We start from the raw sequence: 20,062 nt of genomic DNA, 5'->3' as shown, positions 1-20,062 counted from the left end.
CGTCCCAACTTTTTTTGGAACTGGGTTTGTAAATGCTGAATAATAATAATAATTATCCCTTGTAGATATCAGTGAAAGCTTTTTGAGAAGACAGACATATTGATTTCACAGTCAATCAACATGCAGATTCATTGGTCCTTCAGTGGTTCCTGCAGGAAGTCACTGAGTATGTTCAGCTGCATTTAAACCACATGTATCCACACTATCGAAAAGGGATTCTTGCTTATTTTTAAGAAGAAAGTCTAAAATGATATTTTATTTTAGGTAAACCTATTGATGCTAGCACTTGAACCTGGATTGGTTATGATAAAGGACTTTAAATCATTTTGAGTATTTCTCACAAAACAAACAAGCAAAAACAGATGCACTTGGTTTGTTCCATCAGCAAAGCTCCCTTATCAATATTCATGTTTTTATGTGGTACAGGATATTGTGCTGGGCATCTCCATACTATGAGAGAGGCAAAGAGCTTCTCCATTACATCCACTTGTACTGAAGGATGGAAGCATGCCCTAATGTCTCCAATAAAAGTAGAGGCTATCTAAAGAGAGGCTCAAGGCTGAATCCACTTAACACACCACCATCAGCTGTAATGGCATGCTGTGCAGACTACTGTGCACTGGTTTTTAAGATGGTTCAGTCAGCTTCATGTGCAAATGTTCTCATGATATAAGCATACCTGGAACATAACTGAACGACACAAAAGAAATCATCAAAAACTCATGAGATTCACTCTCAAATAAATGAGGGTTTGGTTCTGAGAGAGCACAGAAATTTTACTCACATCAGCCATTTGTCTGTCAAGCTCAACATCATCAGCTTATTACAATAAAGTGAGTTTTTGTAGACTCTGCTGATTCTAGTGAAACCACTGCTCGCTTCTTCATCTTTTGTTACCTGTCTAACATGGGATTGGAGTACTGCTGTGTTTATAAGCTCTATTATTCATGTACAGTGGGTTCAGAAAGTAGTTAACTTAATTTGTTGGTATGTTTCAGATTGTCTACGCTTAACAGTCCATAAGACAAAGTGAAATGTAGTTTTTCAAAGTTTTTGAATATTTAAGAAAACAAAAACAAAAAGTGGAATCTTGTGCAAAAATGTTGTCACACTGCTGTGGTTCCAAACCACCATTCAAAGCACATTCAGAGTCTTGGCCACCAAGGAGCAAGAAGCAAAGGAGCTGGGGATTCAAGCACTGAGCCTGCAATCAGTCAACCTGAGCAAAGGCCAGTTAGATCACCCTGAGAAGAGAAACAGGGTTCAATTGTCTTTCTCTGTCATCAGAAACTCCTGCACCTACAGAACTTCAACACTTTGATGGCGGTGGTGGGGGGGCTGAGCCACAGCTCCATTTCTCGCCTAAAGGAGACTCACTTATATTTGGCTCCTGAAGTAGTCAAGGTAAGTCAATACCAGTCTTTTTTATATAGATTTTCATTTTCATGTATATGCACTGACTTGGTTCTACACATTTACAGGTGATTCAGTGGTAATGTGTTTGCTCTTTAAGGAAGGCTTCCTTCTTTTGGTTAAATAGTTTCATTGCTTAAACTTGTGTCTTATACTTTGATTTAATTGTGAAAGTGGTTCTTTACCATTTGCTGCTTCCTGCCACAGATCTGGAGTGAGATGACAGAGCTGGTCTCTTCCAACAATAACTACTCGTGCTACCGAAAGGCCTTCAACGAGTGCCGGGGATTTAAGATCCCCATACTGGGTGTGCACCTGAAGGACCTGATTGCAGTGCATGTGGTCTTTCCTGACTGGGTTGGTGACACTAATAAGTTGAACCTTGTGAAGATGCATCAGCTTTACATGACCTTCAATGAGCTGGTGTCCCTGCAGAGTGCAGTGGCCCAAGTTGAACCCAACATGGACCTCATCTACCTGCTAACGGTGAGGCATTACCACACATGGATCTAAAATGTCCAACTAGGTGTGCACGAACAAGGAATATGTCTAAAAATTTAAAGAACAGATAAAAGCATTTTTTTTTATCACACATCCTTTTTCTGCCTTATGTCACTTGTTTTTTTGTAGTTCAGATCAGGTTCGTATACAGTAAGAAGCTCAATGAGAATATAGGCTTGTTTAGAAATTCACATTAAATTCCAGTGAAATATATTTGTTTGTGGTTGTAATGTGACAAAATATGGAAAAGTTCAAGGGGTATGAATACTTTTGCAAGCCACTGTTTAAAATTGAAATGTCTGTTGTTGTGATTTGGTGGTATGTAAAATTAAATTTAACTGTAATTTTTCAGCTTTCTTTAGATCTTTATTACACTGAGGATGAGATTTATGAGCTGTCGTTGCTAAGGGAACCACGTAACTCTAAATCATTGGTGAGTTCCAGTGAAATTATGATCACTGAGCAGACATACTCTCATGAAAGGTTTTCACCAACTAAAAATCCTTTTTTGTCCATCCATCCATCCATCCATCCATTTGCTTCCGCTTATCCTGTTCAGGGTCGCGGGGGGGCTGGAGCCTATCCCAGCTGTCATAGGGCGAGAGGCAGGGTACACCCTGAACAGGTCGCCAGCCTGTCACAGGGCCAACACAGAGAGACGAACAACCTTTCACACACACATTCACACCTATGGGCAATTTAGAGTAGCCAATTAACCTAACCCCAGTAAGTGCATGTCTTTGGAATGTGGGAGGAAACCGGAGTACCCGGAGGAAACCCACGCAAGCACGGGGAGAACATGCAAACTCCACACAGAGAGAGGGAGAGGCCTGGGCCAAGGTGGAATCGAACCCAGGCCTTCCAGATGGTATTCTATCTGTGAGGCAGCAGTGCTAACCACTGCACCACCGTGCTGCCCTTTTTACATTCACCTTCATTCACACGCATTCATACTCCGACAGAACGGTCGGAGAGCAACTTGGGGTTAAGTATCTTGCCCAAGGATACATTGGCACGTAGCCCTTTTTTGGTTAACTTAAAATGTTTGTTCCTGCCTTTAGCACACTGGGTAGAAAATGAATGCCTTTTTGCTTGTTTGAGACTTTGTTCTCCTGATGTGCCTGTTTGCTGAGTCCTGTTTGTCTCAGTCCTGTCCTTCTGCACAGCCTACCTCTCCAACAACTCCCAACAAGCCACTGGCCCCACTGGACTGGGCCTCCGGTGTCACTACTAAACCAGACCCCTCTGTGGTCAATAAGCATATCAGGAAAGTGGTGGATGTGAGTTGACAAACGTACTTTTTTTAGAATATGTAGAAAATTGGACTGATGTTGCTACAGGTGAAAGTAATCTGTTTCCGGTCTTCCCTGGGAAAGTCTGTGTTCAGGAATTATGACCATGACCATGATGGATACATTTCTCAGGAGGACTTTGAGAGCATCGCAGCTAACTTCCCCTTCCTGGACTCTTTCTGCGTTTTGGATAAAGATCAGTGAGTGTGGAACATTAAAATACAGTTAAGTTTGAATATTTTTAGACACTTTTTGCTGTTTTAGCTGTCATAAAATGCAAAAATTCAGTTCTTTACTGTCAAAAACTCTTTGGTTGCTTTTATAGATGGTAAATTTAGATTCAGGCTCACATACACTAAGGGCCTCTGAACTGCATGAATTTAACGCCCTGAACGGGGCGACTCCTCAAGTTGCAAAAACTCCTCCAGATGAGATTGAAAGCTGCCCTCATTAATGTGTGGGCTCAGAGTTTCAAATCATGCTGAATAAAACATGTTCATTTAGTAAAATCTGGTCTTATCCAGAAATATCCACCGTACGCTGACTGGCAGCTTCTCAGTTATAAATTGTTACACAGTTCATCTGGCTGCTTCACTGGTGACCCATTGCCACTGGAGGGGCATTCGTGATACAGCAGTACAGGTGAAGGTACAGCAGTACAGTCGGAGGTGGGGCTGAGACAGAGTTCAGTAGCAGGAAAGCACGTTAAACAATAGATGTCTGTATATCACGGACTCTGTGAGTTAGTGAAACTCCACAAAGGAGTTGTAAAGTACAAAATGAATTTGACCCATTGACCCACAAAGACAGCTTATAGCCAACAAGCCACAGTGTACTTCAGTGTAACATCCCCAGCTCTATGAATAAAAAAAGGTTTGTTAAAGAAATATCTAACGATCCAGTTACAGCTTTCTCTTTCGGTCATTATGTGCTGTGCTGTGGTACTTTGGCCAAGATGTGACTGCAGCATAAAAGCTCCTGTACAGACGTAGCAGTTTGAGAGGTTTTTCCTGCTGTCATTTTTGTTTCATTTTAGGGATTACTGATGGGATTTACCTGCCTATCAATCACTGCCTTCATTCTCTTTTCATTTCTCTCTTTCCCTCAGAGATGGTTTGATCAGTAAAGATGAGATGATAGCATATTTCCTTCGAGCTAACCCACTGCTGCAGTGTAAGATGGGACCGGGATTCATCCATGACTTTCAGGAGATGACGTACCTGAAGCCCACCTTCTGCGAACACTGTGCTGGATTTGTGTGTATCTGTAACATCCCGCCATACATGTGTCATATGGTATGACCTCATTGTGACCTGATGTTTCCTCTCTTTTTACAGCTCTGGGGGATCATCAAACAGGGCTACAAATGCAAAGGTATGCTTTCACTTCTCCTCCCAGATTTAAAAAAAAACAAAAAAACAATTAAACTTAAAGTTTAATGCTACCTTTTCATGTCATAACCTGCCCTGATTTTTTTTTTTTATGCAATTGTTTAAAAATACATGTTTAAAAAAGATTTTAATCTACGTCAGAATAATTCCTTCCATCCTTTAATTTTCCAGCACAGGGTAAGGGTTAGGGTCATCATTACTAATGACTCAGACCTCAGAGTAGGGCTCTGCAATTAATTGAAATTTGATTTCGATTTTGGCTTCCACTACCTTCTGGCATCCGTTCGCCGCTTCCATCTTGGCCTCGCCAAAAAGTGATCGTCTAAGCTGACACACCCTCCGCCCCCCCCCCCCCCCCCCCCCCCCCCAATTAAAATTCCTCCCCATCCATACTGCAGCTTTCTAGGCTGTGAATTTTCCTGTTGGCATCCCTAGTTTTATTCCACTCTGTACAGAAGGAAGTCATTGCTTTAATTGGGAAATGTGGGTGGGAAGTAATTAATTTTCAAAATAAAAGCATGCAAGCATATAAACACAGAACATGTAAAAACAAACTAATAAAGCTACATCATAAACACAGAGAAAAAACAATAAAAGCACTTCCAGCTTGTGACAAAGACAGTATTGAAATGAACACAAAATGTAACTATTACACATTACATTGCTGTGCTGGTCTTTCATGGAAAATTGTAGTTGTTTGGTAAAAGTCCTGCATTATCCTGACTTATCCTACCATCGTCTTCTAAGTGTACATTCATTTAATGTGGAGGCTAACACAAAAGCACTGTGCCGAGGACCAAATGGGCTGATGTGAGAGTGTTGTGTTGAAGCTGTTCTAACAACATCAACAAGAAACTGTCCTGATACTACGGATTCTTGAACACTTTTTTTTTAACCCGACTACATGCTTCTGTTCTCACTTCGCAGACTGTGGTGTTAACTGTCATAAACAATGCCGCGAGCTGCTGGTCCTGGCCTGTAGGAAGCTGATTCGCTCCGGCTCTCTAGGCAACGTTTCTCCAGTCAGACCAACTCACAGCTCGCTGCCCAGCAGCCCCACATTGCCTGCCTGTCAAGGTCCTTTTCAGCTAACACAAACACAGCATATGCCAAACAAACAGGAGTTACCGCATGATAACAGATATATTTGGAGAAAAGTGAAATTTAGATCACGTATGAACCTTTAAAGGAATACAAGGAACTGTTAAGACGAGTCAGACATTAGTTAGAAAAAAAAAATCAGAGCTACTACAGTCAATAAAGAACACAGTTTATGTTTGAATTAGTTCATATTTGATGGGCTGCAAAGTGGCATGCAGATCCTCAGCAGCTGTAAGCAGGCTAAAGTAGCTTAAGTGTACCAGGATGCTGTACGCGCTTTGTTGACATCCTTCTTTGTTCCTTCCTTCAGACGAGGACGAGGTGTTTGAGTTTCCTGCTGTCACACAAGCAGATCCAGCTCTGGACACTCAGTCCATCACCCTGATGACTGGCTCAGCCCAGAGAATCTCTGTGCGTCTGCAGAGAGCCACCACAAGCCAGGCCACGCAGACTGAACCACTGTGGCCTGAACATAGCTGGGAGGTGGCCGACACTGGCTCCCACACCTTCCCCAAAATGAGACACAGGACTCACAGGAAAATGTCTAAAAATAAGGGTTTTGCCTGCTGGGAAAACCAGAATGACGGGCAGCACCAGGCAGGTTCCTCCCAGTGCAGCGTGGACTCTCAGGAGAAGCCAGACATCTCTGGAGAGCACGTGCAGAACAGAGTTACACACAGAGGGAAGGTAATGGAACAAACATCTGTAGATTTGTATTTAAATTGTAACATCAGTAAAATATTCCCACATTCATCATGAAGCAATATTAAGCAGTAAAATACAAAGAGAGGAAGCCTGTAGAGGTGGACCATTCCTCACACATCTTTTCACTCTCTAAGATTGCCTGGTTAAAAAGTCCACTGTCCTCTCTCCCAGACACCTCCATACCTCCACAGGTATGTCATCTGGACCAACCACCTTTGCATTCTTCATAAGATAAAGCTGGAGGTGCTTTATCTTGTACAGTAGAGAAAGAACCCCCAACAATCTGATGATCCCCCCCTGGGGTTGAGGGTAAAGAAAGAAAAACAGTGCACAGACAGATTGAGACAAAAAGCAAACTATGGGAGAGAGAAGACTGAGTGACATGTAAACCCATCAGGAGTGAAAAGAGGAGGAGAAATCCAAACAGGACGCTTTTAATCTAATCTTAAAAGTAGAGAAGGTGTCTGTCTCCTGAACCCAAACTAATTGCTGAACGCTCTGCCTCACATTCTAATTTTTATCTTTTATTTTCATACCTTCTTCTTGGCTGTATTACTGTGTTGGACCTAAAGCTCAGTTTTTTTTTTTTTGAGATTTACAATATTTTATATAACTTTTATTAATGACTTCTCTGATAGGACCAAAACCAGGCAAGAGCAGTGTCTTTGATGCAAATACAATTTGCAAAGTTATTCTGTCCTCGCACAAGCGTTCTGGACCATGCTAGACAGATAGCTGACAAAAAAGACTTCAGGCGTTGATAACGTTTTCATCTTTTATGTAAAACTGAAAAAATAAATATAAAAAAGATATGCATCAACATTTTGCAAACTTTACATGCATATTTTGCCTTTTAAATAAACACACGAATTAAAGAAAGAATGTGTCAACCTTGTCGACCCATTTCTGCTCACACAATCGGCTACAGACGTCTGTTAGCAATCAAAGTATCTCTTATTAGCATTAGCTTGCATGTATAGTTGTTAAGGCAGCTAGAAACACATTTAGCTAATTTATGGCTAACACAGAAACATTATGAACAGCAACATAACAGCTCGGTTATTTCTCATCAAAACAACGTTCAGATACAGTAACATTTAGTTAACTTACGGACAAAGATACTCCAAGGCTTAAAAACGCTGAAAACACTGTCTCTCTGCCATGCTGTGAGAGTCCATGCTTGACTGACTGACTTTCTGACACAAAAACGAAACCTAACTCAAATCCGGCCACAAGGGGGCAGTAAATCAACAGAATACAGGCTTTTCTATATAAACATTTCTCAGCATCACAATACACTCCCCGTCTGGTATATTAATAAATATACCACTCTTTTTTTTTTTTTTTTTAAACATTAGTTTCAGCTTCAGACAAAAGTACTATTACATCAGTAACAGGCCTAAGATATGTTTTAATGGTACCTTGTTTTACGATTTTAACCTCAACTTTTCTCACTCTGTTGTCCTCACTGGGAATGGCCTTCACTACAATCCCAATTGGCCACTCATTGCGTTTTACTTGACTGTCTTTCAATAGAATAATATCACCCTGTTTGACGTTTCGCTTCTCTCCCTTCCACTTTTGCCTTGTTTGCAGTGTAGCAAGATACTCTTGCCGCCATCTTTTCCAAAAGTGATCCGCTAGACCTTGCACTTGCCGCCACTGGGCTTTGTAAAGGTCCTTGAGTTCAAAGTCTCCAGGAGGTGTTGGGACAGCACCAGCCTTCTGCGTTAAAAGCATTGCAGGAGAAAGAACCTCAGGCGCTTCCGGATCGTTTGAAACAGGAACTAAAGGCCTGGCGTTCATTATGGCCATGACCTCTGCCATAAGGGTGACCAAAACCTCATGTGTGAGGCGGGTGGTTGAGGTTTGCAGCAACAAGCCATCAAGGATGCGTCGAACAAGCCCAATCATCCTCTCCCACACTCCTCCCATGTGAGATGAATGTGGGGCGTTGAATGTCCAGGTGCAGCTTTGGTCCCTTAGATAGGCTTTGATCTCCGGGCCTTGAGTGTCGATTTGCAACTCTTTACAGGCTCCAATGAAGTTTGTTCCTTGGTCTGACCGTAAGTGTTTGACAGGTCCTCTGATCGACAGGAAACGGCGTAAGGCATTTATAAAACTCGAAGTTGACATTGCCTCTATGACCTCTATATGGACGGCCCTGGTGCTCAGACAGGTAAACATTACAGCCCACCTTTTACAATCAATGTTATTTGCCCTTGTGCAATGGGACTTGACATTCCAGGGCCCAAAAACATCCAGGCCTACATGAGTAAAGGGCGGGTCAACTGCAAGCCTGTCGGAGGGCAAGCTAGCCATTTTCTGCCCTTCTAGGCGACCTCTAAGTCTCCTACATGTGACACATTTGTGGAGTGTGCTGGAAATTAGTCTCTTGCCACCAACAATCCATAGTCCTGCTGAGCGCAGAGCACCTTCAGTGAACTGCCTGCCTTGGTGAGCTACTTGGCTGTGGTAATGTCTAACTAAGAGAACAGCTACATGATGATCACCTGGAATTATCAAGGGGTGTTTCTCCACGTCTGCAAGATCTGCTGCCTGTAAGTGTCCTCCAACCTTTAACAACCCACCATCAATAAAGGGGTCGAGCTTTCCAAGAGGACTGCGTGGGGGGATGTCTTTTCCTCTTTTAAGGCTTTCAATCTCTTCTTTGTAAGTCTCAGTTTGAACACACTGGATGATTGCTGTCTTTGCTTGTGAGATTTCTGTAGCATTTACAAGATTGCAACTGTGCCAACCTTTACAGGTGCTTGAAGCTTTAGAGAATGACTTAGCAATGTGAATGAGTGATTTGATTGCTCTTACCAGAGACTTCCAGCTTGAGAAACGCGCAAACCTGTGAGATCCAAGCTCCTTTTCCTCTGTTTTTGTCGCTAAGCAAATCACTTGAGGACGAATTTCAACATCCATTGAGGGCTGCACAAGGTCAAAAGTCTCTTTGCTCTGTTCTGGATCTCTTGGCTCATTGTCAGATAGTGTGAGAAACTGAGGCCCAGAGAGCCAGGTGGTCTGTTGCAGTTGAGCTGCCAATACAGCTCTAGTCCCATGATCCGCAGGGTTCTGGTCAGTAGTGACATAATGCCACTGGTTTGGTTTGGTAGACCTGTGAATCTGAGCAACTCTGTTAGCCACATACACGTAGAATCTCCGGGTGACATTGTGTATGTAGCCTAGAACTATTCGGCTGTCTGTATAAAAGTTTACTGCATGAAACTCAATGTCACTTTCATCTATGATCACTTGGGCCAACTCCACTGCTAATACAGCTGCACATAATTCCAAGCGTGGGATAGTGTGCGCGGATGAGGGTGCTAGCTTGGATTTGCCCATGATAAATCCAACATAACATTGGCTACCAGTGTCAATGACCCTGAGGTATGCTGCAGCTGCTATTGCTATTGTTGAAGCATCTGAGAAGATGCATAGTTCCCTTCTCTGAGCATGTGATGATGAAACTGGAACAAATGGTCTGTGGATTTGGAGCTCCTCAAGAGCGGTAAGTGAATCAGTCCACCTTAACCACTCTGCCTCCCGGTCTACCGGTAAAGGTTCATCCCAGTCCTGCTGTCCAACTGTTAACTCTCTGTACAATGCCTTTCCCTGGATCGTAACCGGAGCAGCAAATCCAAGGGGATCATAAAGGCTGTTGACAACAGAGAGTATTCCTCTGCGGGTAAAGGGCTTATTGTCTTTAGCAACGCGAAATGTGAAACAGTCATTTTCCAGGTTCCAGCCAACCCCAAGGCTTCGCTGAAGAGGTAGAGGGTCAACATCCAAATCCAAATCTTTGAGATCTGCTGCTCTTTCTTCTGGGGGAAATGCGTTAATCACATGAGTGACATTGGAGGCTATTTTGTGGAGCCTTATATTTGACTCTGCCATCATGTTTCTTGCTCGTGTTAAGAGTTCAATGGCTTCACCTTCACTGCGCACAGAGGCCAGTCCATCATCCACATAGAAGTGGATGATGGACAGCGCAAGACAAACTGTTTTGTGTTGGAGCCATACTCTTCTTCTCCAAGTTCAGCTGCCCGTCTTAGACCATAGATTGCAATAGCCGGGGAAGGACTGTTTCCAAAAACCGGCACCTTCATGCGAAACTCCATGATTTCCTTGCTAAGGTCATTATCTTGGAACCACAGAAACCGGAGATAATTTCTGTGGCTTTCTTTGACTCTGAAGCAGTAAAACATCTGCTCAACATCTACGGTGACTGCAACTTGTTCCTGCCTAAAGCGCAATAGAACCCCGAGCAGTGTGTTGTTTAAGTCAGGCCCACTAAGTAGAACGTCATTTAGGGAAATACCCTTGAATGAGGCACTTGAGTCAAACACAACTCGTATTTTGCCTGGTTTCTGGGGGTGGTACACTCCAAATGTGGGTAGGTACCAGCATTCTTCCCCTGGTTTGAGTGGTGGTGCCTCTTCTGCCTGGTCATTATCAAAGATTTTCTGCATGAATTCAGTGAATTGCTCTTTCATGTCTTTTCTTTTCTCTAGCGTCCGTAACAGAACAGTGAGACGCTTCAAGGCCTGTTCTCTGTTGTTGGGAAGTAGAGGACGTGGTGTACGGAATGGTAGTGGCGCCACCCAGTGATTGTCATTATCCATGTACATTAAACCTCTCTGTCCATAATTTCAAGAAAGATCTTGTCCTCAATAGACAAGGCTGTTTTGTCATCATCAGGGTTTCTTTGGAAAACATTAAGCCCCAGGTTGTCTGTTACCTTGGGTGGAGCTGTTTGTATGATGTCCGATGCATGATCTATAGATTGCTGGATGGGAGCACTAAACTTCTCTTTTACATGGATTGCACTTGGACATGGCTCAAGAAAGGAAGTGTGCCCATTGTTTAGCACATTTGTTTTGTAGACATTGACCTTTGTTTGTTTGTGTGCCCCTCCAAGGCACACCTCGCCTACAATGACCCACCCCAAATCTAACCGCTGGGCATATGGTGTGTTGTATGGACCATTGTACTGTTCACGTACTTTGTGCACACTCAGCACATCTCTCCCCAATAAGAGAAGGATGGGCGTTTCTGGCTCAATCAGTGGTATTTCACCTGCAACAGGAGCTAGGTGAGGGAAATGTTGCACAATGTCAGGCGTAGGAATTTCTGAGCGATCATCTGGCATAGTGTTGCATTCCAAAAGAGGTGGGAGTGCTACATGAGTCTTTCCATCTAGAGACGACACAACAAAATTGTGAGCTTTCCTTCCTGTTGCCTCCTTTATTCCTGCACAGGTTCTTAGAGTATAAGTGGAGGACACTGCATTAATGCCAAAGAGATCAAAGAAGGCTAACTTGGCAAGAGATCGGTTGCTTTGGTCATCTAAGACAACATACATTTTTTGTGCTTTATCAGGACAGTTAACAGGGTACACGTTCACTAAAGAGATTTTTGAACATGACCTGAGTCCATGAGCTGTGTCACAGATTTCTGTACATTTTGAAGTGACTTCCAGAGATGGGCTATTTTCTTGCTCCCCGCCATGCTCTTGCCTTGTCGCTTCAACGTCTGTAACCCAAGGAGCTGGGCCAGGATGTAAAGCAGTAAGGTGCTTGTCGCTATTGCACTCTTTGCACTTCACGGCAACTTTACAGTCTTTGGCCAAGTGCTTAGTGGATGCGCAACAACGAAAACAGATAGAGTTTTCTGTTAGATAAGCTTTTCTCTCATCTAAGTGTCTGACTCTAAACCCCCGACACTTTGCTAAGGGGTGTGGCTTACTGTGAATAGGGCACCGCTCAGCTGGCTCCGCTAATTTCTTTTCCGACACACTATTGTTGACCGCAGGTGCAATTGCAACTTCAGTTTTTCTCACTGACACTGTTTTGTAATTGTTGTGTCTTAATGGTTTCTCTGGCTTTACATGGGTTGCAGTACTGCATGTAGAGAACGCAAAACTTGGATCATTACGGGTTTTTGCTTGACCATATATGAAGCTTACAAAGTAGCTGAAGGGTGGAAAGGGAACATTATGTTCTTCCTTGTACTTAGAGCCCTGTGTAATCCAGCGCTCTTGTAAGCCATAGGGAAGCTTTTCCACAATCGGGTTAACCCCCCTTGCCGTGTCAAGATAGGCTAAACCTGGTAACTTTCCACCTGATTTAGCTGACTGAACCTCCATTAAAATATCTCCCAGTTCTCTAAGATGCTGGTTGTCTTTGTTAGATATTTTTGGAAAAGTCTCTAGTTTTAGCAGAAGTGCATTCTCTATGATCTCAGGAGAGCCATATGTATCATCTAGCCTTTGCCACACCATAGCTACACCTGATGTTGGATTGTGGACATGCACTGACCTGATACGCATGGCTTGTGGAGATGAGTTTGGACCGAGCCACTTTATCAGCAGGTCAAGTTCTTCACGTGCTGTTAAGTTGAGCTCTCCAGTAATGTCTTGGAAAGATGTTTTCCAGGCCCAGTAATTTTCTGGACGGTCATCAAATTTCAGCAGTCCAGAGCTTACCATCTCCCTTCTAACAAGATATTTGGTGAGATCCATTGTTTGTGCTAGTTCACATGGGTAATCTCTCACACTGGATGTGTGAGACATTGGGGCAGGAACCCTAGGTAGGTAGCCTCTGTTTTGTGTCCCAGGCATTCCTTCGTTATCGATGTGGAGCTTAGCTAAATGGGAGTCCTGGTCATGAGTTGGATACCACTGAATCGGATCGGGGCATGCTCGTTGTGCACTCATGGGTATGGCAGGTGACTCCTGTGAGACCGGAGCTTGCTGCTGAGCGTTTGGTGTCACGTAGTGGGCCTGCACATACTCGTTTGTGCGTTGAGTGCGATCCTCAGGATATATCTGGGTCATTTCTTCCAGTGGATTAGACTCTATTGCTGCTGCAGCTTCATAAACTGCTGCTTCTGCTGAGGCTGCTTTAGCGCTCCTGTTTACTTTTAGGACATACAGATTTGCTTCCAACTCTGCTTTGCGCTGTTCTGCTTCAGCTAACATTTTTCGATTTTCAGCTTCAATGCGGGCCTTTTCTTTCATCATCTCCGCTTCTTGTGCTGCATACCTGGCTTCTACCAGGGCCGCCTCTGCTTTAGCTTTTGCCTTGGTAGCTGCTGCACTGGCTGAGGACCTACTTGATCTCCCAGATGACTTGGACCCTGCAATTTGTGACACGACCTCAAAATCTCCGGTTTGGTCTGCTTGCCTTTGTTGGTCCATGATGTTCTTGTCTTGGCTGCAGTGTGTGGTCGACAGTGGATCTGGTTCTAGCCCGCCGTGTAACTGTCCTTTTACTATTCTGTCCTCGCACAAGCGTTCTGGACCATGCTAGACAGATAGCTGACAAAAAAGACTTCAGGCGTTGATAACGTTTTCATCTTTTATGTAAAACTGAAAAAATAAATATAAAAAAGATATGCATCAACATTTTGCAAACTTTACATGCATATTTTGCCTTTTAAATAAACACATGAATTAAAGAAAGAATGTGTCAACCTTGTCGACCCATTTCTGCTCACACAATCGGCTACAGACGTCTGTTAGCAATCAAAGTATCTCTTATTAGCATTAGCTTGCATGTATAGTTGTTAAGGCAGCTAGAAACACATTTAGCTAATTTATGGCTAACACAGAAACATTATGAACAGCAACATAACAGCTCGGTTATTTCTCATCAAAACAACGTTCAGCTACAATAACATTTAGTTAACTTACGGACAAAGATACTCCAAGGCTTAAAAACGCTGAAAACACTGTCTCTCTGCCATGCTGTGAGAGTCCATGCTTGACTGACCGACTTTCTGACACAAAAACGAAACCTAACTCAAATCCGGCCACAAGGGGGCAGTAAATCAACAGAATACAGGCTTTTCTATATAAACATTTCTCAGCATCACAATACAAAAGTAATTCATAAGAATATCATGTGAGCTGCATCAAATGCAGAAGTCAGATCCAGAAGAATTAGAACAGAGCAAAGTCCTGAATCAGCAGCAAACACTGAAGCTGTTTCTGTGCTGTGGTGGCCCCAGCTTTCTACAACTTTAGATAAGAAGGGTGAGTTTGAAATTGGTCTAAAAAAGTTGAACTGCCACATTTTTATAATGAGCCAGATGACACACATGACTCAGTTACAGGGACTAGAAAGAGAGAGCAGATTTCTCCCATATTGGCTTCTCTTCATTGGCTCCCTGTTAAATCTACAATAGAATTTAAAATCCTTCTCCTCACATACAAGGTCTTGAATAATCAGGCCCCATCTTATCTCAAAGACCTTATAGTCCCATATCACCCCAATAGAGCACTTCACTCTCAGACTGCTGGCTTACTTGTGGTTCCTAGGATACTTAAGAGTAGAATGGGAGGCAGAGCCTTCAGCTTTCAGGCCCCTCTTCTGTGGAACCAGCTTCCAGCTTGGATTCAGGAGACAGACACCCTCTCTATTTTTAAGATTAGGCTTAAAACTTTCCTTTATGATAAAGCTTATAGTTAGGGCTGGATCAGGTGACCCTGAACCCTCCCTTAGTTATGCTGCTATAGGCCTAGTCTGCTGGAGGGTTCCCATAATGCACTGTTTCTTTTCATTCACCGTATTTACTTTGTTTATACTCCACTCAGCATTTAATCATTAGTTATTATTAATATGGCTCTCTTCCACAGTGTGTCTTTTGTCCTGTCTCTCTCCCCTCAGCAGATAACTGCCCCTCCCTGAGCCTGGTTCTGTTGGAGGTTTATCCTTCCCACTGTCACCAAGTGCTGCTCACTGGGGGTCGTTTTGACTGTTGGGTTTTCTCTGTATTAATGTAGGGTCTTTACCTACAATACAAAGCGCCTTGAGGTGACTGTTTGTTGTGATGCAGAGATGAGAAATCTAAGTACAGACAGCTGTTTCATTTTTGTAAAATTGCTTTCCCAAGACCTCCTGTAGGCCCACCACCCGCAGGAGGTGTCGTAGGGGTCAGGTGCAGTGTGTGTCGGGCGGTGGCCGAGGGCGGAGGCCCTGGCGGAGGCCCTGGCGGAGTCCCCGGCGGAGGCCCTGGCGGAGGCCCTGGCGGACCGATCCCTGGCTATTGAGACTGGCTATTGGGACATGGAATGTCACCTCTCTGGTGGGGAAGGAGCCTGAGCTAGTGTGTGAGGTTGAGAGATACCAGCTAGATATAGTTGGGCTCACCTCAACGCATGGCCTGGGCTCTGGAACCAGTCTCCTGGAGAAGGGCTGGACTCTGTTCAAGTCTGGAGTTGCCCTCGGTGAGAGGCGCCAAGCTGGGGTGGGTATTCTTGTATCCCCCCGGCTTGCTGCCTGTACGTCGAAGTTTTCACCGGTGGATGAGAGGGTAGTTTCCCTGCACCTTCAGGCTGGGAAATGGGTCCTTGACTGTTGTTTGCGCTTATGCGCCGAATGACAGTTCAGAGTACCCACCCTTTTGGAGTCGCTGGGTGGGGTGCTGGAGAGTGCTCCATCTGGTGACTCCATAGTGTTGCTGCGAGACTTCAACGCTCATGTGGGCAATGACAGTAAGACGTGGAGGGGCGTGATTGGGAGGAGCGGCCTGCCCGATCTGAATGTTGTTTTGTTGTTGGACCTCTGTGCAAACCACAGTTTGTCCATAACGAACACCATGTTTGAACATAAGGATGTCCATAAGTGCACATGGCACCAGGACACCCTAGGTCACAGGTCGATGATCGATTTTGTAATCGTATCATCAGATCTGTGGCCGTATGTTCTGGACACTCGGGTGAAGAGAGGAGCTGAGCTGTCAACTGATCACCACCTGGTGGTGAGTTGAATAAGGTGGCAAGGGAAGATGCTGGACAGACCTGGTGCACCTAAACGTATTGTGAGGGTGCGCTGGGAACGCCTGGCAGAAGCCCCAGTCTGGGAGATCTTCAACTCCCTCCTCCGGCAGAACTTTGACAGCATTTCGAGGGAGGCTGAGGACATTGAGTCCGAATGGACAATGTTCCGCACCTCCATTGTTGAGGCTGCTGCTCAGAGCTATGGCTGCAAGGTGGTTGGTGCCTGTCGCGGTGGTAACACCAAACCAGATGGTGGTCACCGGACGTGAAGGGAGCCATCAAGCTGAAGAAAGAGTCCTATCGGGCTTGGTTAGCCTGTGGCACTCCGGAGGCAGCTGACAGGTATCGGCAGGCCAAGCGGAATGCAGCTCGGGCAGTGGCCGAAGCAAAAACTCGGGTGTGGGAGGAGTTCGGTGAGGCTATGGAAAAAGACTTTCGGACGGCATCGAAGCGATTCTGGCAAACCGTCAGGCGACTCAGGAGGGGAAAGCAGTACTCCACTTACACGGTTTATAGTGCGGGTGGGGTGCTGCTGAATTCAATTGAGGCTATAGTCGGGCGATGGAAGGAATACTTTGAGGACCTCCTGAATCCCACTGACACACCTTCTGTAGTGGAAGCAGAGTCTGGGGATGAGGGAGATGACTTGACCATCACTGGGGGTCAGGTCACTGAGGCAGTTAAACAACTCCTTGGTGGCAGGGCCCCTGGGGTGGACGAGATTCGCCCTGAGTTCCTGAAGGCTCTGGATGTTGTAGGGCTGTCTTGGTTGACACGCCTCTGCAATATCGCGTGGAGATCTGGGGCAGTGCCATTGGATTGGCAGACCGGGGTGGTGGTCCCCATCTTTAAGAAGGGAGACCGGAGAGTGTGCTTCAACTTTCGGGGGATCACACTCCTCAGCCTCCCCGGAAAGGTCTATGCCAAGTATGCTGGAAAGAAGGGTCCGCCCGTTAGTCGAACCTCGGATCCAGGAGGAACAATACGGTTTTCGACCTGGTCATGGACGGCTGGACCAGCTCTTTATCCTCTCAAGGATATTTGAGTGGGCGTGGGAGTTTGCCCAACCAGTCTACATGTGCTTTGTGGACTTGGAGAAAGCATTTGACCGTGTCTGTCGGGGTATCCTTTGGGAGGTCTTGCGGGAGTATGGGGTGTCTGGCCCGTTGTTGTGGGCCATTCAGTCTCTGTACAACCACAGTGAGAGCTTGGTCTGTATAGCCGGTAATAAGTCGGATTCGTTTCCTGTGGGTGTTGGACTCCGTCAGGGCTGCCCTTTGTCACCAATTCTGTTCATAATTTTTATGGACAGAATTTCTAGGTGTAGCCAGGTGCCGGCAGGCTTCTTCCTTGGTGGCCTCAGAGTCTCATCTCTGCTCTTTGCGGATGATGCGGTCCTGTTGGCTTCATCAGGGGGTGGCCTCCAGCTCGCAGTGCAACGGTTCGCAGCCGAGTGTGAAGCAGCCGGCATGAGAATCAGCACCTCTAAGTCTCAGGCCACAGCCCTCAGCCGGAAAAGGAATGAGTTCTTGCCCCAAGTGGAGGAGTTCAAGTATCTCGGGGTCTTGTTCACGAGTGATGGGAGAAGGGAGCGGGAGATCGACAGACGGATCAGGGCTGCTTCTGCAGTGACGCAGATGCTGCACCGGTCTGTCGTTGTGAAGAGGGAGCTTAGTGTAAAAGCGAAGCTCTCGATTTACCGGTCGATCTACATTCCTACCCTCACCTATGGTCACGAGCTTTGGGTAGTGACCGAAAGAGTAAGATCGCGAATACAAGCGGCAGAAATGAGTTTCCTTCGAAGGGTGGCTGGTCTCTCCCTTAGAGATAAGGTGAGGAGTGCAGCCATCTGGGAGGGGCTCAGAGTAGAGCCGCTGCTCCTCCACATTGAAAGGAGCCAGTTGAGGTGGCTCGGGCATCTGATTAGGACGCCTCCTGGCCGCCTCTTGGGTGAGGTGTTCCGGGCATGTCCCACCGGGAGGAGGCCCCGTGGTAGACCCAGGACACGCTGGAGAGATTATATCTCTCGGCTGGCCTGGGAACGCCTTGGGGTCCCTCCTGATGAGCTGGAGGAGGTGGCTGGGGAGAGGGAAGCCTGGGCTTCTCTGCTTAGGCTTCTGCCCCCGCGACCCGGCCCCGGATAAGAGGAAGAGAATGGATGGATGCTTTACCAAGATCATTTATGAAAATACAAAATAAAACTGGGACTAAAATTGAACCTTGGGGACCACTTTCAGAAATCTCCAGGGAACTTGAGTTATACTTGTCTTTAGTAAAAAATATAATGTAAAAATTTCAGATACATGTATTTCTCCTCTTTTTTTTCCCCACTCCAGAACAGCTGACTTGGTCACTGTGGTGAGCACCGCTCTCGGGGGTCCAGGAAGCCCCTGGTGGCCGAGACCAGGAAGCTCTTCTCACTAGGAGGCATTCTTGGCTGTCTGAGGTCCCCTTTCAAAGACATGAAGCTATCATGTCCTCTCAAGACTTGAGCATGACACAGAAAGAGCTACACTGAGCTGCAGTCAGAGAGATGAACTTAGCGTATAACTGTCATCACATGGGGTGATAGCTCCATCAGAGATGCAGGACGACATAAAGACGGTTTAGGTTTTGCTCCCAGAAATAAAATATTATAAAAATGTGCAGCAGCTTCAGTCTGCGGATTGGTGGATTGCTCAGGAAGAATGTGAACAGAAATCATCTGCTGACGGATATTAATAAAGAGAGGTGACATCAGGTTCTTGATGTCACATGATCAGAGCAGAAAGGATGGATGTGGAAATGAAGAAATAAAAGTAAACACAAAAAATGAATGTAAAGGGAATCCAACTCTGCTGATGTACAGAACATCTAGGATGAAGGACCCCAAAAAATATGGGTTTATTATTATATATTCCTACAGGGATGGCTGCAGACTGGTCCACCTCATTTGTTTCTTACAGGTTAGAATTTTTCAGCATGCAACAGAATATTTTTTACAAATCCTGTAAATCATCAAGTTTCAAATAAAAACAAAGATATCAAGTCCACATTGTTTTCCTTTTTTCTGTCCAAATTTTAAAAAAAACACACATTTATATAATATTATGCAATTTTATGTCTTTGCTATCTGAAAAAATGTTTTTCACTGTGACCTGAATTTTGCACCTATTTAAAATTCAATCATGTGCCTGATTTTTCAGCCTGGCAGCACAAAGTGTCACAGTGAGCCAGCCCTATAGATAACTGTCATCAGCTTGAGTTATCATGTGCGACACTGGATCAGTCAGAGGAACACCATCATGCTGTGAAAACATATCGAGGTTTGTGAAGTCATGTTGAGCATTTTTACACATCACCATCTTGGACATGCCAAGTGACCCCCAAGTGATCACCTCCCAATACCACTGCACACAAGTCCATACAAAGATGCAAACTTTAAAATACACTTACCAATGGTACATTTACTGCACATATATAGCATGGAGGGCTGTCTTGAATCAGCCTCCTTTGCTGAGCAAGACAAAGAGGCCTACTACACACGTAAGTAAAATGTTAATGTGTTTTACTTTGGATCAAAGGCAAATTATTAGAGTGCTGAAGACATCAGCATTGGTCTGGGAATCCGCATTAGTCACTGCTGCCACCTAGTGGAGAATATAATAGTCTCCTACTGTGCCAAAGTTATGATTCACCTTAGCAAGCGTGTAGATGCTTCCATAGAGCTTACAGGTTTCACTAATTTTCTATTCTATGAAAATCCGAATTGCAAACTCACTTTATAAGGAACACCACACTAGATATGGCTAACATTTATAAGCTCCAACAAGTGTGGAGAGGTTAACTTCCTGTATGCAACATTGGACAGCATGTCAGAATAAATTAAC

The 20,062-nt window shown here is 44.8% G+C and overlaps 1 protein-coding gene and 2 long non-coding RNA genes across 3 annotated transcripts in view; 1 reads left to right on the top strand and 2 right to left on the bottom strand.

The window, feature by feature from the left end:
• The window catches only part of rasgrp3 (RAS guanyl releasing protein 3 (calcium and DAG-regulated)), a 60,816-nt gene extending 41,601 nt beyond the window's left edge, over positions 1 to 19,215 (top strand). Inside the window, exons 8-17 of the mRNA XM_030725262.1 lie at positions 1,288 to 1,404; positions 1,621 to 1,899; positions 2,267 to 2,347; positions 3,081 to 3,194; positions 3,291 to 3,406; positions 4,315 to 4,462; positions 4,544 to 4,580; positions 5,525 to 5,674; positions 6,009 to 6,385; positions 18,530 to 19,215. Coding sequence (XP_030581122.1) covers positions 1,288 to 1,404; positions 1,621 to 1,899; positions 2,267 to 2,347; positions 3,081 to 3,194; positions 3,291 to 3,406; positions 4,315 to 4,462; positions 4,544 to 4,580; positions 5,525 to 5,674; positions 6,009 to 6,385; positions 18,530 to 18,538 — 1,428 coding nt within the window. The 3' untranslated portion in view covers positions 18,539 to 19,215. The remainder of the gene's footprint in view (positions 1 to 1,287; positions 1,405 to 1,620; positions 1,900 to 2,266; positions 2,348 to 3,080; positions 3,195 to 3,290; positions 3,407 to 4,314; positions 4,463 to 4,543; positions 4,581 to 5,524; positions 5,675 to 6,008; positions 6,386 to 18,529) is intronic.
• Positions 6,976 to 7,546, bottom strand: LOC115777368 (uncharacterized). The gene is made up of 3 exons (XR_004019614.1): positions 7,514 to 7,546; positions 7,295 to 7,335; positions 6,976 to 7,189 (listed from the first exon to the last, which is right to left on the bottom strand). It is a non-coding gene; the product is annotated as an uncharacterized LOC115777368 (long non-coding RNA).
• On the bottom strand, positions 13,709 to 14,138 carry LOC115777369 (uncharacterized). The gene is made up of 3 exons (XR_004019615.1): positions 14,106 to 14,138; positions 13,887 to 13,927; positions 13,709 to 13,781 (listed from the first exon to the last, which is right to left on the bottom strand). It is a non-coding gene; the product is annotated as an uncharacterized LOC115777369 (long non-coding RNA).
• Positions 19,216 to 20,062: the final 847 nt, after the last annotated feature.

This window comes from Archocentrus centrarchus, unplaced genomic scaffold, assembly GCF_007364275.1.
Source record: "Archocentrus centrarchus isolate MPI-CPG fArcCen1 unplaced genomic scaffold, fArcCen1 scaffold_50_ctg1, whole genome shotgun sequence".
Taxonomy (NCBI): Eukaryota; Metazoa; Chordata; class Actinopteri; order Cichliformes; family Cichlidae; genus Archocentrus; species Archocentrus centrarchus.
Note: the sequence above shows the minus strand (reverse complement) of the source record. Positions and strands in the feature narration are given on the sequence as shown.